The 18,410-nt window shown below is 44.4% G+C and overlaps 1 protein-coding gene across 1 annotated transcript in view; it reads left to right on the top strand.

Moving 5' to 3' along the window:
* The window catches only part of LOC112261115 (disks large homolog 5-like), a 135,064-nt gene that overhangs the window by 107,592 nt on the left and 9,062 nt on the right, over window positions 1-18,410 (top strand). The window contains exons 22-31 of the mRNA XM_042328398.1: window positions 231-351; window positions 642-789; window positions 984-1,111; window positions 5,014-5,100; window positions 5,396-5,573; window positions 8,510-8,672; window positions 10,435-10,568; window positions 10,929-11,093; window positions 11,441-11,630; window positions 11,902-12,050. Coding sequence (XP_042184332.1) covers window positions 231-351; window positions 642-789; window positions 984-1,111; window positions 5,014-5,100; window positions 5,396-5,573; window positions 8,510-8,672; window positions 10,435-10,568; window positions 10,929-11,093; window positions 11,441-11,630; window positions 11,902-12,050 — 1,463 coding nt within the window. The remainder of the gene's footprint in view (window positions 1-230; window positions 352-641; window positions 790-983; window positions 1,112-5,013; window positions 5,101-5,395; window positions 5,574-8,509; window positions 8,673-10,434; window positions 10,569-10,928; window positions 11,094-11,440; window positions 11,631-11,901; window positions 12,051-18,410) is intronic.

The following is an 18,410-nucleotide window of genomic DNA, read 5'->3' as shown; positions in this document are numbered from 1 at the left end:
TGATTGATTGATTGGTTGTTTGGTTGATTAATTAATTGAGCCCTGTGGCTGTGCTTAGCCAAACTTTCCAAGTTTCCTTTTGGTACGATGTTGATATTCTTATTGATTTGCCATTACACGCAACAAATATTCACTATGCAATAAAGTCCTGTGTTTTCCATACGCTGCATGTCGTGTCAGTGTGTGTTACTAGAGCTGATAGTTCCTGTCTGTCTTTACTGTGCGTCCAGAGTTTCTCTAATGACGAGGCGTCTCCAGAGCCGGTGGACTTGGTGCGTTTCTCTCCCATGCGCTCTCATCGTTACAGCATGCCTTTGGTACCACCAGGATACAGCAGCACCATGACTGCACGTAAGTCTCCTGTTACAACTAACAAGTAATTGTATATTAGATATATTAGATCTCATTAAAGATGTATCTTCTTACCTTGTTTTCTCCACTGTGTTTCAGTACAGGTGTGATATTGCACCTGATCTCTTTCATTTCCTGTTTTCTTAACCCTTCCTGGCCCTGATTTAACAGATAGCGTCTCTTTTGAATTGTGATGATTTTTTAACCTTATTGTGTCTAACTTATAAGAGCTGTATAAGAGTGTCTGCTTCATGACTAAAATGTAAATGTCCTTGTTTTTGGTCATCCAGACCCTGGACACAGAGGTCTAGCCCCGTGTCCTGCTGTCACCGCTGTGATGAGGAACCCAGTCTATACTGCCTGGAGCCATGACGTTCACACAAACCACAACTGTCCTCCTGCACCCACCTCAGGCAACCACTCACACTCTCACCCCAGGTAGATACCCCTCCTCAATGTCAAGCCATTTCCAGGTATCCCAGGTCTGAATCAGTCCATGATTAGAAGGCAGTAATTCAAACATAAACGTAATGTCAACAATGTACTTAATGGTCTAGATCTTACAACATAGCTCAACATAGATATGTCATAATCGGCTGCATGAATCTGATGACTGTGTTCTTCTCCTATAGTCCCCAGCACCAAGGTCGTCTGAGCCTGGATTTGAGCCACAAGCGGTCTGGTGACTTAACGTCAGATTCATCACCCTGTAGCCAGACACCACACAGCACCAACTCCCTGCCCTCCAGTACCAGACTGGGTCAGTGAATGAACAAATGAACGAATGAATGAACAAATAAAAAATATTAAAACCTTATTGAGTCAATAATTAGATTTTTACATTATGAGCACAGCAATCATTTACATTTTAGTCATTTAGCAGACGCTCTGACCCAGAGCCACTTAGAGGTGAGTGGATACATTTGAGTCATTTAGCAGACGCTCTGACCCAGAGCCACTTAGAGGTGAGTGGATACATTTGAGTCATTTAGCAGACGCTCTGACCTAGAGCCACTTAGAGGTGAGTGGATATATTTGAGTCATTTAGCAGACGCTCTGACCCAGAGCCACTTAGAGGTGAGTGGATACATTTGAGTCATTTAGCAGACGCTCTGACCTAGAGCCACTTAGAGGTGAGTGGATACATTTGAGTCATTTAGCAGACGCTCTGACCCAGAGCCACTTAGAGGTGAGTGGATACATTTGAGTCATTTAGCAGACGCTCTGACCCAGAGCCACTTAGAGGTGAGTGGATATATTTGAGTCATTTAGCAGACGCTCTGACCTAGAGCCACTTAGAGGTGAGTGGATACATTTGAGTCATTTAGCAGACGCTCTGACCCAGAGCCACTTAGAGGTGAGTGGAAACATTTGAGTCATTTAGCAGACGCTCTGACCTAGAGCCACTTAGAGGTGAGTGGATATATTTTAGTCATTTAGCAGACGCTCTGACCCAGAGCCACTTAGAGGTGAGTGGAAACATTTGAGTCATTTAGCAGACGCTCTGACCCAGAGCCACTTAGAGGTGAGTGGATACATTTGAGTCATTTAGCAGACGCTCTGACGCAGAGCCACTTACAGAGGTGAGTGGAAACATTTGAGTCATTTAGCAGACGCTCTGACCCAGAGCCACTTAGAGGTGAGTGGATACATTTGAGTCATTTAGCAGACGCTCTGACCCAGAGCCACTTAGAGGTGAGTGGATACATTTGAGTCATTTAGCAGACGCTCTGACCTAGAGCCACTTAGAGGTGAGTGGATACATTTGAGTCATTTAGCAGACGCTCTGACCCAGAGCCACTTAGAGGTGAGTGGATACATTTGAGTCATTTAGCAGACGCTCTGACCCAGAGCCACTTAGAGGTGAGTGGATACATTTGAGTCATTTAGCAGACGCTCTGACCCAGAGCCACTTAGAGGTGAGTGGAAACATTTGAGTCATTTAGCAGACGCTCTGACCCAGAGCCACTTAGAGGTGAGTGGAAACATTTGAGTCATTTAGCAGACGCTCTGACCCAGAGCCACTTAGAGGTGAGTGGATATATTTTAGTCATTTAGCAGACGCTCTGACCTAGAGCCACTTAGAGGTGAGTGGAAACATTTGAGTCATTTAGCAGACGCTCTGACCTAGAGCCACTTAGAGGTGAGTGGATACATTTGAGTCATTTAGCAGACGCTCTGACCCAGAGCCACTTAGAGGTGAGTGGAAACATTTGAGTCATTTAGCAGACGCTCTGACCCAGAGCCACTTAGAGGTGAGTGGAAACATTTGAGTCATTTAGCAGACGCTCTGACCCAGAGCCACTTAGAGGTGAGTGGATACATTTGAGTCATTTAGCAGACGCTCTGACCCAGAGCCACTTACAGAGGTGAGTGGAAACATTTGAGTCATTTAGCAGACGCTCTGACCCAGAGCCACTTAGAGGTGAGTGGAAACATTTGAGTCATTTAGCAGACGCTCTGACCCAGAGCCACTTAGAGGTGAGTGGATACATTTGAGTCATTTAGCAGACGCTCTGACCCAGAGCCACTTAGAGGTGAGTGGAAACATTTGAGTCATTTAGCAGACGCTCTGACCCAGAGCCACTTAGAGGTGAGTGGAAACATTTGAGTCATTTAGCAGACGCTCTGACCTAGAGCCACTTAGAGGTGAGTGGATACATTTGAGTCATTTAGCAGACGCTCTGACCTAGAGCCACTTAGAGGTGAGTGGATACATTTGAGTCATTTAGCAGACGCTCTGACCTAGAGCCACTTAGAGGTGAGTGGATACATTTGAGTCATTTAGCAGACGCTCTGACCTAGAGCCACTTAGAGGTGAGTGGATACATTTGAGTCATTTAGCAGACGCTCTGACCCAGAGCCACTTAGAGGTGAGTGGATACATTTGAGTCATTTAGCAGACGCTCTGACCCAGAGCCACTTAGAGGTGAGTGGATATATTTTAGTCATTTAGCAGACGCTCTGACCCAGAGCCACTTAGAGGTGAGTGGATATATTTTAGTCATTTAGCAGACGCTCTGACCCAGAGCCACTTAGAGGTGAGTGGAAACATTTGAGTCATTTAGCAGACGCTCTGACCTAGAGCCACTTAGAGGTGAGTGGAAACATTTGAGTCATTTAGCAGACGCTCTGACCTAGAGCCACTTAGAGGTGAGTGGAAACATTTGAGTCATTTAGCAGACGCTCTGACCTAGAGCCACTTAGAGGTGAGTGGATACATTTGAGTCATTTAGCAGACGCTCTGACCCAGAGCCACTTAGAGGTGAGTGGATACATTTGTGTCATTTAGCAGACGCTCTGACCTAGAGCCACTTAGAGGTGAGTGGAAACATTTGTGTCATTTAGCAGACGCTCTGACCTAGAGCCACTTAGAGGTGAGTGGATACATTTGAGTCATTTAGCAGACGCTCTGACCTAGAGCCACTTAGAGGTGAGTGGAAACATTTGAGTCATTTAGCAGACGCTCTGACCCAGAGCCACTTAGAGGTGAGTGGATACATTTGTGTCATTTAGCAGACGCTCTGACCCAGAGCCACTTAGAGGTGAGTGGATACATTTGAGTCATTTAGCAGACGCTCTGACCCAGAGCCACTTAGAGGTGAGTGGAAACATTTGAGTCATTTAGCAGACGCTCTGACCCAGAGCCACTTAGAGGTGAGTGGAAACATTTGAGTCATTTAGCAGACGCTCTGACCTAGAGCCACTTAGAGGTGAGTGGAAACATTTGAGTCATTTAGCAGACGCTCTGACCCAGAGCCACTTAGAGGTGAGTGGATACATTTGAGTCATTTAGCAGACGCTCTGACCTAGAGCCACTTAGAGGTGAGTGGAAACATTTGAGTCATTTAGCAGACGCTCTGACCTAGAGCCACTTAGAGGTGAGTGGATACATTTGAGTCATTTAGCAGACGCTCTGACCTAGAGCCACTTAGAGGTGAGTGGAAACATTTGAGTCATTTAGCAGACGCTCTGACCTAGAGCCACTTAGAGGTGAGTGGAAACATTTGAGTCATTTAGCAGACGCTCTGACCCAGAGCCACTTAGAGGTGAGTGGAAACATTTGAGCATTTAGCAGACGCTCTGACGCAGAGCCACTTAGAGGTGAGTGGATACATTTGAGTCATTTAGCAGACGCTCTGACCCAGAGCCACTTAGAGGTGAGTGGATACATTTGAGTCATTTAGCAGACGCTCTGACGCAGAGCCACTTAGAGGTGAGTGGATACATTTGAGTCATTTAGCAGACGCTCTGACGCAGAGCCACTTAGAGGTGAGTGGATACATTTGAGTCATTTAGCAGACGCTCTGACCTAGAGCCACTTAGAGGTGAGTGGAAACATTTGAGTCATTTAGCAGACGCTCTGACCCAGAGCCACTTAGAGGTGAGTGGATACATTTGAGTCATTTAGCAACTTTGTTTTTTACTCGTCCCCCGTGCGATTCGGACCCACAACCCTGGCATTGCATGCATCTACCAACTGAGCCACACGGGATCATACATGTAGTGCTTTTACTATAGTTATAATCAGTTTATGGTCTTTCATGGCATGAATGATATTAACATTCACTTGTCTTACCCCTCTAAGATAGAGGTTGTTATTACTGTTAGTCTGTATGTTACTACTGGTAACTCACCTCCATCTGTTTATGATTTTGACAGGTTCCTCTGGTAATTTACATTTCCGGCACGAGCGTATTAAAATCCCCCCTACTCGATACCCACGGTCTGTTGCAGGGTCTGATAGAGGTAGGTTGTTTATGTCTCCTGCTGCTACAAGGTTCCATATTTACACTCCTCCAACAGTATGAGCTCATTGAATTATGAATGTATGTAATGAATAGATTTTCATGAATGTATTTGAAGGGATTCAATTATTATTTTCTGTGCCCATCATCTATGTGGTAACAAAAGTAGCATTTATTCACCTAGAAAGTACATGGGCAATTGGATTACGACACAGTAATAACCTATGAGTAACTTAGTTTCTCCTCCCTCTCCTTTCTTCCACCATGTCACCCTCCTCTCGCCTTCCCCCCACCAGGGTCCTTGTCCCACTCAGAGTGCAGCTCCCTGTCCCACTCCACTCCTCCCATGTCCCCCGCCAATCTAGAGACAGCGTCCTTTGCCAGCAGCCAATCACAGAGCTCTATCTCCACCAGCGCCACCCAGCCCAGGATATCAGCCAGCCCTGCCTTAATAGGGGACCGACGGAAGGACAGGTGCAAACATGCACGCACAAACACACAGCGCGAAAGCACATACACGGCCACACATGTGCGCGCATCAGCACACTAGAATCCTACATGGGTGAGTTTTTTGGAGCCACACCTGCCCCGTGCCGGCTACATCAATTCCGAGCCCCACCCAATACCCCACAGCAGGACAGATTTTTCTCTGCAACCCGACCCACCCGCATAGCATTGTTCCGAGAGCTGATCCCTGACCCGCAAAATAATGTACATTTATTGAATTGTTTTTATGACTCCAGAGTAGTAGGCTATTATTCCCCTTCCCTGCATTAATGAATTTGTCTGCATGTCTATTCAACATTTGAATAAAAGTAAACCAATATTTTATTTTCTTCATAATGCGATGCAGCACATTGACAAATCAAATCGACTTCTAATTAGCCTTCTTACCTAATGAAAGCCTATAGCCGACATACAAAACAATACCTCTACATTCAATATGTTTTCAGATAATCAAATAGATTAATTGAAACTTAAATGAACAATTCCCAGAATCTAATATAGCCTACAAAAATACATGCATTTAGTTGGCTATAATCAAACTTTCACGAGCTGCATCGGTTTAAACTTTATATGACCTGCGTATGGTCTAAATGAACAAACTGATAAACAAATAACTTCTGGGCACGTTTTGCAGGCTATGTAAGCTATCCATCTACTGGGTTGCTCTCCTTACAGTGACTCCAAAATCCTTCCTAACCAGGGATTTCACTTGCCAGCACCTGTTTCCACGATCTTCTTATTTCTCTGGTTACATTAACCATTTCCAAGTGAGCTAGGCTAGCTAGGGAAAGAAAACTTGTCAATGTATTGTCACGTGTGGTGGCGGGACGGAACATAGCTCTGCACGTGGACAAATTAGAATGTTTCAGCACCACACAAAGAGACAGTACCTGCTCTACACTCTCTCACTGGGTGGCCGGTAGCCTACTGCCTGCCTCACCACTCACAGGGTGGAATTCGCAACACAACAAGCTCCTGGGTTTGTAAAAAAATCTATATATTTTGATTGAAGACCTTTCCGACCCGATGCAGGACTCTAACACACACACACACACACACACACACACACACACACACCTGCTTTGAGGCACCATCCCCATCACTTTGACTAGTTACCTGTTGCCTCATTAGTCAATGGAACATGTTGATATATACCTGTACATCCCATCGGTCTCTCTTCTGTTTGTCTCTTGTCTGTCTGTCTGTGAGTTGATGCTGATCGTAGTGTTAGTGGTGAAGTAAACATCACTGTCTGGAAGCTGTGTCCCACGTCGTTTGTGGCTCCATCTTCTATAATTGTATCTGTAAACTGTCTTTCCTTCCCCTTGTCTATCTGGACCTCTCTGAACCTGCCTGACATCCATCCTCTCCTTTCTGGGATTTTCTATTCGCTCCCTTTCCCTTTCTTGCTTTCCCTCCTTTGCCTCGTCACTCTTTTTCTGTCTTCCCCTCTTTTTCTTCTCTTCCCTCTCTTCCCCTTTCCCTCTGTCCCTCTCCTCACCCTCTGTCCCTCTCCTCGCCCTCTGTCCCTCTCCTCACCCTCTTTCCCTCTCTTCACCCTCTGTGTGATTTTCTTTCCCTCTCTTTCCCTGTATTTTCCTTCTCTTCTCTCTTTCCCTGTATTTCCCTCTTTCCTCCCTCTCCCATCTCTCTTCCCTCCCTCTTCATCTCTGCTCTAGATATCTGTTCTATAACAGATCCTTTCTCCGCCTGCCTCTGGCTGTTAGGCCCAGGTTCTCCTCATTACGGAGCTTGAGGTTTGTTCTACACTAGTCAGGCACGCAGAAATGGGTGCCTCTTGAGTCTTGATTTTCTAACATTGTTAAAGTACCTGACTGTTTTATTTGTAATGCTTTAAGTAATATGGCTCAATTGATGACAGGAAGGATATAAGAATAAGGGGAAAAGCAATCAGTGTGTAACGGTTTTCTAGGTGTGAAGGAGAGTCGGACCAAAATGCAGCGTGTAGATTGCGATCCATGTTTAATGAACAAACGTAACACGAATCTAAATACAAACACTACAAACAATAAATAACGAAACGAAAACAGAAACAGCCTATACTTGTGTAAACTAACAGGAACAAGGACACTAAGGACAATCACCCACGACAAACTCAAAGAATATGGCTGCCTAAATATGGTTCCCAATCAGAGACAACGATAAACACCTGCCTCTGATTGAGAACCACTCCAGACAGCCATAGACTTAACTAGAACACCCCACTAGCTACAATCCCAATACATACACACCACATATAAAAAACCCATGCCACACCCTGGCCTGACCAAATAAATAAAGATAAACACAAAATACTTCGACCAGGGCGTGACACAGTGTGCTTAAACTCCCCGAATTGTCAGTTCTATGTAAATTCCCATGAATTCCAAAAAGTATTTTGTGCCACTTTGAAACTTCCTGTAATTTTGCAACGCTACTCCTTTGCATTTGAGAAGTCCTTAGTGAGATGTTGAGACTAAGCTGTAACATAAGAGAAAATACACATTATATTCCTTTAAAGTGTCTTCAGTGCTTTTCACTAGTTCCTTAAAATTGCATGACGATGCTGTTGAATTTTGTCTGATCGCATGATTGGAACATGATCTGGAGCCTGGCTGGAACATCCTTTGTATGCACAGCTTATATCTGTGTCGTAATATGCTTTAACAGAAGGAGGCATTCACATTCAGGCTAGTCAGTACTTTCCCTTATCATTTACTCATTTACATTGGCCTTTGATATTTAGTATTATTTCAAAATTGTGCCAAAGTAAAACCACTTTTTGCTTGATGATGTTTTAACGGGATGGGTTTTGTGTGTGTGTGTGTGTGGTGTCATTACAGTATGACGCTAAGTCAGTATTAGGTTTTGTAATGTTCTTCATTCTGTTGGTCTCCTAAAAGGCCCTACCTGGAGGAGCCCCGTAACGTGACGGTACAGAAGGGGGCAGAACCGCTGGGCATCTCCATAGTGAGTGGGGAGAATGGGGGTGTGTTCGTGTCCAAGGTGACGGCAGGAAGCATTGCACACCAAGCACGGCTGGAGTACGGGGACCAACTGCTGGAGGTATGTTTTCCTCACCTACTTTTTGGGTCATAGTCCCGTGTAGCTCAGTTAGTAGATCATTGGATTTGAATGACACTTGCAACGCCAGGGTTGTTGGTTCAATTCCCACAGGCGACCAGTATGAAAATGTATGCTCTCACTACTGTTAGTCGCTCTGGATAAGAGTGTCAGCTCTATATCTGCAGTAATAATGAAATGTTTGAATCATGGGTGTCACAATGTTAAAAGAAAAGAAAACATGTTTTTGGTCCCACAGAAAATTGCATAATGATGGTTCAGTCTTCCTATTGGTCAACGAAAGCCGGAGCGGCTCTTGTTGTTAAATTGGCAGGCTGCACCTCCCCACCCACCACGCTATTCCTTCAGCGTCACTCAGAGGGGTGGTTATCATCCCACAAGCAGAATCATCATCAATGGCAGAAATCACCCTGCCATTACCTGGTTGTTAGTATTCTATTATGTTTGCCTAATTTCAGTTTATGTGACAAAACAAGCAATTCATTGTGTACAGCATCATTGTACCATTTTTTTTAAATAAAAAAAATAATATTTTATTTTATTTATTTTGCCCCCCTTTTTCTCCCCAATATTGTGGTATCCAATTGTTAGTAGCTACTATCTTGTCTCATCGCTACAACTCCCGTACGGGCTCGGGAGAGACGAAGGTCGAAAGTCATGCGTCCTCCGAAACACAACCCAACCAAGCCACACTGCTTCTTAACACAGCGCGTATCCAACCCTGAAGCCAGCCGCACCAATGTGTCGGAGGAAACACTGTGCACCTGGCGACCTTGGTTAGCGCACACTGCGCCCGGCCCACCACAGGAGTCGCTGGTGCGCGATGAGACAAGGATATCCCTACCGGCCAACCCCTCCCTAACCCGGACGACGCTAGGCCAATTGTGTGTCGCATCGTGGACCTCCCGGTCGTGAAGTCAGAGTCTCTTGCTCAAATGTATCGGTCGCAGGTGTAGTGAAATGCCACACCGCTGCAGGTGACAATACAAAATTAAAGCGATTTAAATGGTACAATGAGGGGCCTCCCGGGTGGCCCCTTAACCACTGCGCCACCCGGTAGGCCCCTCATTGTACCATTTAAATTGCTGTGAAATATATGTTTTAATTTTGTATTGTCACCTGCAGCGGTGTGGCATTTCGCTACACCTGCGACCGATACATTTGATTTAAAATATGTTGTTTTACAGGGTCAGCCATAGCAGTATGGCGCCACTGGAGCAAATAAGGGTGAAGTGCCTTGCTCAAGGGCACATCTACAGATCTTTCAACTTGTCAGCTCTGGTATTAAAACCAGCAACCTTTCGGTTACTGGCACAACGCTCTAACCGCTTGGCTACCCAAATATAAAAAAAAAAAATGAAAAATATAGTATTTTCAACTGTTTAAAGTTGGTGGATCATACTGTAAGTAAAGGGCTCAAGCGCGAGTGGTTTCCACTAGATTCCACAGCCACAAAGTTTCCACCATGTTGTGGGGAAACGGGATGCGGGGGAGGGGGCAGAGTTGTTCACCTAGCTTACTCATGCCTGAGACATACTACATCTAGCACCTTTAGCTCAAAAAACATGTTTAAATGCCATTTACCCACATTCTCGATCTTAATCTTACTCTTTCTCTCACCTTTCCCCCTGTCTCTCTCTCTCACTCTCTCTCTCTTCTTCTATCCCTCTCTCTCTCTCATCCCTCTCACTCATCCATCCCTCACTCACTCACTCACTCAAACTGTTGTTGTTCTTTCTTTCAGTTTAATGGGATCAACTTGCGGAATGCCAATGAGCAGCAGGCGAGGCTTGTGATTGGTCAGCAGTGTGACACCATCACCATCCTGGCTCAGTACAATCCACACATGTTCCAGCTGGGAAACCACTCTCGCTCCAGGTAAGGCCACGCACACACAGACACACACACACACACACACACACACACACACACACACACACACACACACACACACACACAGAGCTGGGAAACCTCTCTTGCTCCAGGTAAGGGTACGCCACACACACACACACACACACACACACATACACAGAGCTGGGAAACCTCTCTTGCTCCAGGTAAGGGTACGCCACACACACACACACATACACAGAGCTGGGAAACCTCTCTGCTCCAGGTAAGGGTACGCCACACACACACACACACACACACACACACACACACACACACACACACAGAGCTGGGAAACCTCTCTCGCTCCAGGTAATAGGAGACTGATTTTGATGACATTCTCTTCAGTTCTCGTATGGAGTCCATCAGTGGTCAGCCAACCCCCCAGCTCAGCGGAGCCACCACTCCAGACAATCACTCCGTCATCGACACCTTGAGTGAGCAAGACGAAGGGACCATGACACCACCTTCTAAACAGACCACCCCAGCCACCAGCCCTCACAGCTCCTTCAGGTACAGGATAACTCAGGTGGTCATAATATTGTAGAAATAAATCAAATAAACAACAGCTGTAGCATTCTGTTCCTTAGTGTTAGTTATTAATATGTCATCAGGGTTTAAGTCAATTCCATTTATATTCAGTCAATGCAGGAAGTTGGAATTTGACTTACGTTCCTGAATTGACCGAATTGAAATTATGGTAATTGGGTTGCCAGATAGACTGACTGTGGGAGGTTTTAATTCAGTCAATTCAGGAAGTTGGAATTTCAGTTACCTTCCTGAATTGACCAAATTTAAGTGGTGGTCATTGGGTTGCCAGATAGACTCTGACTATGGGAGGCATATCCGTCTCTGTCCAGGCTATCTTCTCCAGGTGCAGGCTCTCGCAGGGCCCCAGAGGTGAGGCTGGTGCGGCTGAAGAAACCCCAGGGAGAGTTGGGGGTGCAGCTCTGTGGAGGGAACCTGTATGGTATATATGTAGAGAGTCTGGAGGATGACAGCCCTGCCAAGTGTCCCGACGGACTGGTGCCTGGAGACCAAATACTGGAGGTAGAGTATAGGGCCGTATAGTATTGTATGGTGTAGTATAGAGGTAACCTGTATGGTACATACGTAGAGAGACAGGTATACATACAGACTTCCTGGGCCGTGTGTAGCACTGAAGTAGATGCAGAGTTACTCCAACACATACCTTTCTTCTTGCTAGCTACAGATTCCATTTTTTTATGTACAGTTAATTTGATATAAGCAAACTATTCAGTGATTCACAAACATTTTGTATTATTACTTTGCTCAATATTGAATGGATGTTTTTCAACAGTACAATGGTGTCAACATGAAGAATAAGACTGCGGAAGAGGCTTACCTGGAGATGTTGAAACCGGCTGAAACGGTCATGTTCAAAGTCCAACATCGTCTGGATGAGCTCGCCATGCTCAAAGACTCACCAGGAGATGGGTTTTATATCAGGTACTAAAACTATGTTGTCACTCGGAAATGTTTTCATATCAGATTGCTGCACATATTTATTTTTGAAACATCAGTCAACATCTTACTACTGTAATCCCCTTCGTGTATAGAGTCACATCCGTCCTGTAGTCAACATCTTACTACTGTAATCCCCTTCACATATGGAGTCACATCGGTCCTGTAGTCAACAACTTACTACTGTAATCCCCTTCACATATGGAGTCACATCGGTCCTGTAGTCAACAACTTACTACTGTAATCCCCTTCGTGTATAGAGTCACATCCGTCCTGTAGTCAACATCTTACTACTGTAATCCCCTTCACATATGGAGTCACATCCGTCCTGTAGTCAACATCTTACTACTGTAATCCCCTTCACATATGGAGTCACATCGGTCCTGTAGTCAACAACTTACTACTGTAATCCCCTTCACATATGGAGTCACATCGGTCCTGTAGTCAACATCTTACTACTGTAATCCCTGTAGTCAACATTCTACTGTAATCCCTGTACATAGTAATCCCCTTCGTGTATAGAGTCACATCGGTCCTGTAGTCAACATCTTACTACTGTAATCCCCTTCGTGTATAGAGTCACATCGGTCCTGTAGTCAACATTTTACTGCTGTAATCCCCTTCGTGTATAGAGTCACATCGGTCCTGTAGTCAACATCTTACTACTGTAATCCCCTTCACATATAGAGTCACATCGGTCCTGTAGTCAACATCTTACTGCTGTAATCCCCTTCGTGTATAGAGTCACATCGGTCCTGTAGTCAACATCTTACTACTGTAATCCCCTTCACATATGGAGTCACATCGGTCCTGTAGTCAACATCTTACTACTGTAATCCCCTTCACATATGGAGTCACATCGGTCCTGTAGTCAACATCTTACTGCTGTAATCCCCTTCACATATGGAGTCACATCGGTCCTGTAGTCAACATCTTACTACTGTAATCCCCTTCACATATGGAGTCACATCGGTCCTGTAGTCAACATCTTACTACTGTAATCCCCTTCACATATGGAGTCACATCGGTCCTGTAGTCAACATCTTACTACTGTAATCCCCTTCACATATGGAGTCACATCGGTCCTGTAGTCAACATCTTACTACTGTAATCCCTTCACATATGGAGTCACATCGGTCCTGTAGTCAACATCTTACTACTGTAATCCCCTTCACATATGGAGTCACATCGGTCCTGTAGTCAACAACTTACTACTGTAATCCCCTTCGTGTATAGAGTCACATCGGTCCTGTAGTCAACATCTTACTACTGTAATCCCCTTCACATATGGAGTCACATCGGTCCTGTAGTCAACATTTTACTGCTGTAATTCCCTTCGTGTATAGAGTCACATCGGTCCTGTAGTCAACATCTTACTACTGTAATCCCCTTCGTGTATAGAGTCACATCGGTCCTGTAGTCAACATCTTACTACTGTAATCCCCTTCGTGTATAGAGTCACATCGGTCCTGTAGTCAACATCTTACTACTGTAATCCCCTTCGTGTATAGGGTCACATCGGTCCTGTAGTCAACATTTTACTGCTGTAATCCCCTTCACATTGTGTATAGAGTCACATCGGTCCTGTAGTCAACATCTTACTGCTGTAATCCCCTTCACATATGGAGTCACATCGGTCCTGTAGTCAACATCTTACTACTGTAATCCCTTCACATATGGAGTCACATCGGTCCTGTAGTCAACATCTTACTACTGTAATCCCCTTCACATATGGAGTCACATCGGTCCTGTAGTCAACATCTTACTACTGTAATCCCCTTCACATATGGAGTCACATCGGTCCTGTAGTCAACATCTTACTGCTGTAATCCCCTTCACATATGGAGTCACATCGGTCCTGTAGTCAACATCTTACTACTGTAATCCCCTTCACATATGGAGTCACATCGGTCCTGTAGTCAACATCTTACTACTGTAATCCCCTTCACATATGGAGTCACATCGGTCCTGTAGTCAACATCTTACTACTGTAATCCCCTTCACATATGGAGTCACATCGGTCCTGTAGTCAACATTTTACTGCTGTAATCCCCTTCACATATGGAGTCACATCGGTCCTGTAGTCAACATCTTACTACTGTAATCCCCTTCACATATGGAGTCACATCGGTCCTGTAGTCAACAACTTACTACTGTAATCCCCTTCGTGTATAGAGTCACATCGGTCCTGTAGTCAACATCTTACTACTGTAATCCCCTTCACATATGGAGTCACATCGGTCCTGTAGTCAACATTTTACTGCTGTAATCCCCTTCGTGTATAGAGTCACATCGGTCCTGTAGTCAACATCTTACTACTGTAATCCCCTTCACATATGGAGTCACATCGGTCCTGTAGTCAACATCTTACTACTGTAATCCCCTTCGTGTATAGAGTCACATCGGTCCTGTAGTCAACATCTTACTACTGTAATCCCCTTCGTGTATAGAGTCACATCGGTCCTGTAGTCAACATCTTACTGCTGTAATCCCCTTCACATATGGAGTCACATCGGTCCTGTAGTCAACATCTTACTACTGTAATCCCCTTCACATATGGAGTCACATCGGTCCTGTAGTCAACATCTTACTACTGTAATCCCCTTCACATATGGAGTCACATCGGTCCTGTAGTCAACATCTTACTACTGTAATCCCTTCACATATGGAGTCACATCGGTCCTGTAGTCAACATCTTACTACTGTAATCCCCTTCACATATGGAGTCACATCGGTCCTGTAGTCAACATCTTACTACTGTAATCCCCTTCACATATGGAGTCACATCGGTCCTGTAGTCAACATCTTACTACTGTAATCCCCTTCACATATGGAGTCACATCGGTCCTGTAGTCAACATCTTACTACTGTAATCCCCTTCGTGTATAGAGTCACATCGGTCCTGTAGTCAACATCTTACTGCTGTAATCCCCTTCGTGTATGTTAAACAGCCACCACTAACATTGAGTGGCTACTGCCAACACACTGTCAATGACACTGACTCTACTCCAGCCACTTTAATAATGGGAATTGATGGGAAATGATGTAAATATATCACTAGCCACTTTAAACAATATTACCTTATATAATGTTACTTACCCTACATTATTCATCTCATATGCATACGTTGATACTGTACTCTATATCATCGACTGCATCCTTATGTAATACATGTATCACTAGCCACTTTAACTATGCCACTTGGTTTACATACTTATCTCATATGTATATACTGTACTCGATATCATCTACTGTATCTTGCCTATGCTGCTCTGTACCATCACTCATTCATATATCCTTATGTACATATTCTTTATCCCCTCACACTGTGTATAAGACAGTAGTTTTTTTGGAATTGTTAGTTAGATTACTTGTTCGTTATAACTGCATTGTCGGAACTAGAAGCACAAGCATTTCGCTACACTCGCATTAACATCTGCTAACCATGTGTATGTGACAAATAACATTTGATTTGATTTGATTTTAGAGTCACATCGGTCCTGTAGTCAACATCTTACTACTGTAATCCCCTTCGTGTATAGAGTCACATCGGTCCTGTAGTCAACATCTTACTGCTGTAATCCCCTTCACATATGGAGTCACATCGGTCCTGTAGTCAACATCTTACTACTGTAATCCCCTTCACATATGGAGTCACATCGGTCCTGTAGTCAACATCTTACTGCTGTAATCCCCTTCACATATGGAGTCACATCGGTCCTGTAGTCAACATCTTACTACTGTAATCCCCTTCACATATGGAGTCACATCGGTCCTGTAGTCAACATCTTACTACTGTAATCCCCTTCACATATGGAGTCACATCGGTTCTGTAGTCAACATCTTACTACTGTAATCCCCTTCACATATGGAGTCACATCGGTCCTGTAGTCAACATTTTACTACTGTAATCCCCTTCACATATGGAGTCACATCGGTCCTGTAGTCAACATCTTACTACTGTAATCCCCTTCACATATGGAGTCACATCGGTCCTGTAGTCAACATCTTACTACTGTAATCCCCTTCACATATGGAGTCACATCGGTCCTGTAGTCAACATTTTACTGCTGTAATTCCCTTTGTGTATAGAGTCACATCGGTCCTGTAGTCAACATCTTACTACTGTAATCCCCTTCGTGTATAGAGTCACATCGGTCCTGTAGTCAACATCTTACTACTGTAATCCCCTTCGCGTATAGAGTCACATCGGTCCTGTAGTCAACATCTTACTACTGTAATCCCCTTCGTGTATAGAGTCACATCGGTCCTGTAGTCAACATCTTACTACTGTAATCCCCTTCACATATGGAGTCACATCGGTCCTGTAGTCAACATCTTACTACTGTAATCCCCTTCGTGTATAGGTCACATCGGTCCTGTAGTCAACATTTTACTGCTGTAATCCCCTTCACATATGGAGTCACATCGGTCCTGTAGTCAACATTTTACTGCTGTAATCCCCTTCACATATGGAGTCACATCGGTCCTGTAGTCAACATCTTACTACTGTAATCCCCTTCACATATGGAGTCACATCGGTCCTGTAGTCAACATCTTACTACTGTAATCCCCTTCACATATGGAGTCACATCGGTCCTGTAGTCAACAACTTACTACTGTAATCCCCTTCACATATGGAGTCACATCGGTCCTGTAGTCAACATCTTACTACTGTAATCCCCTTCACATATGGAGTCACATCGGTCCTGTAGTCAACATCTTACTACTGTAATCCCCTTCACATATGGAGTCACATCGGTCCTGTAGTCAACATCTTACTACTGTAATCCCCTTCACATATGGAGTCACATCGGTCCTGTAGTCAACATCTTACTACTGTAATCCCCTTCACATATGGAGTCACATCGGTCCTGTAGTCAACAACTTACTACTGTAATCCCCTTCGTGTATAGAGTCACATCGGTCCTGTAGTCAACATCTTACTACTGTAATCCCCTTCGTGTATAGAGTCACATCGGTCCTGTAGTCAACATTTTACTACTGTAATCCCCTTCGTGTATAGAGTCACATCGGTCCTGTAGTCAACATCTTACTACTGTAATCCCCTTCGTGTATAGAGTCACATCGGTCCTGTAGTCAACATCTTACTACTGTAATCCCCTTCGTGTATAGAGTCACATCGGTCCTGTAGTCAACATCTTACTACTGTAATCCCCTTCACATATGGAGTCACATCGGTCCTGTAGTCAACATCTTACTACTGTAATCCCCTTCACATATGGAGTCACATCGGTCCTGTAGTCAACATCTTACTACTGTAATCCCCTTCACATATGGAGTCACATCGGTCCTGTAGTCAACATCTTACTACTGTAATCCCCTTCACATATGGAGTCACATCGGTCCTGTAGTCAACAACTTACTACTGTAATCCCCTTCGTGTATAGAGTCACATCGGTCCTGTAGTCAACATCTTACTACTGTAATCCCCTTCACATATGGAGTCACATCGGTCCTGTAGTCAACAACTTACTACTGTAATCCCCTTCGTGTATAGAGTCACATCGGTCCTGTAGTCAACATCTTACTACTGTAATCCCCTTCGTGTATAGAGTCACATCGGTCCTGTAGTCAACATCTTACTACTGTAATCCCCTTCGTGTATAGAGTCACATCGGTCCTGTAGTCAACATCTTACTGCTGTAATCCCCTTCGTGTATGTTAAACAGCCACCACTAACATTGAGTGGCTACTGCCAACACACTGTCAATGACACTGACTCTACTCCAGCCACTTTAATAATGGGAATTGATGGGAAATGATGTAAATATATCACTAGCCACTTTAAACAACATCGGTCCTGTAGTCAACATCTTACTACTGTAATCCCCTTCACATATGGAGTCACATCGGTCCTGTAGTCAACATCTTACTGCTGTAATCCCCTTCACATATGGAGTCACATCGGTCCTGTAGTCAACATCTTACTACTGTAATCCCCTTCGTGTATAGAGTCACATCGGTCCTGTAGTCAACATCTTACTGCTGTAATCCCCTTCACATATGGAGTCACATCAGTCCTGTAGTCAACATCTTACTACTGTAATCCCCTTCACATATGGAGTCACATCGGTCCTGTAGTCAACATTTTACTGCTGTAATCCCCTTCACATATGGAGTCACATCGGTCCTGTAGTCAACATCTTACTGCTGTAATCCCCTTCACATATAGAGTCACATCGGTCCTGTAGTCAACATCTTACTACTGTAATCCCCTTCGTGTATAGAGTCACATCGGTCCTGTAGTCAACATTTTACTGCTGTAATCCCCTTCACATATGGAGTCACATCGGTCCTGTAGTCAACAACTTACTACTGTAA

Source organism: Oncorhynchus tshawytscha, linkage group LG01 (genome assembly GCF_018296145.1).
Source record: "Oncorhynchus tshawytscha isolate Ot180627B linkage group LG01, Otsh_v2.0, whole genome shotgun sequence".
NCBI classification, from domain to species: Eukaryota; Metazoa; Chordata; class Actinopteri; order Salmoniformes; family Salmonidae; genus Oncorhynchus; species Oncorhynchus tshawytscha.
Note: the sequence above shows the minus strand (reverse complement) of the source record. Positions and strands in the feature narration are given on the sequence as shown.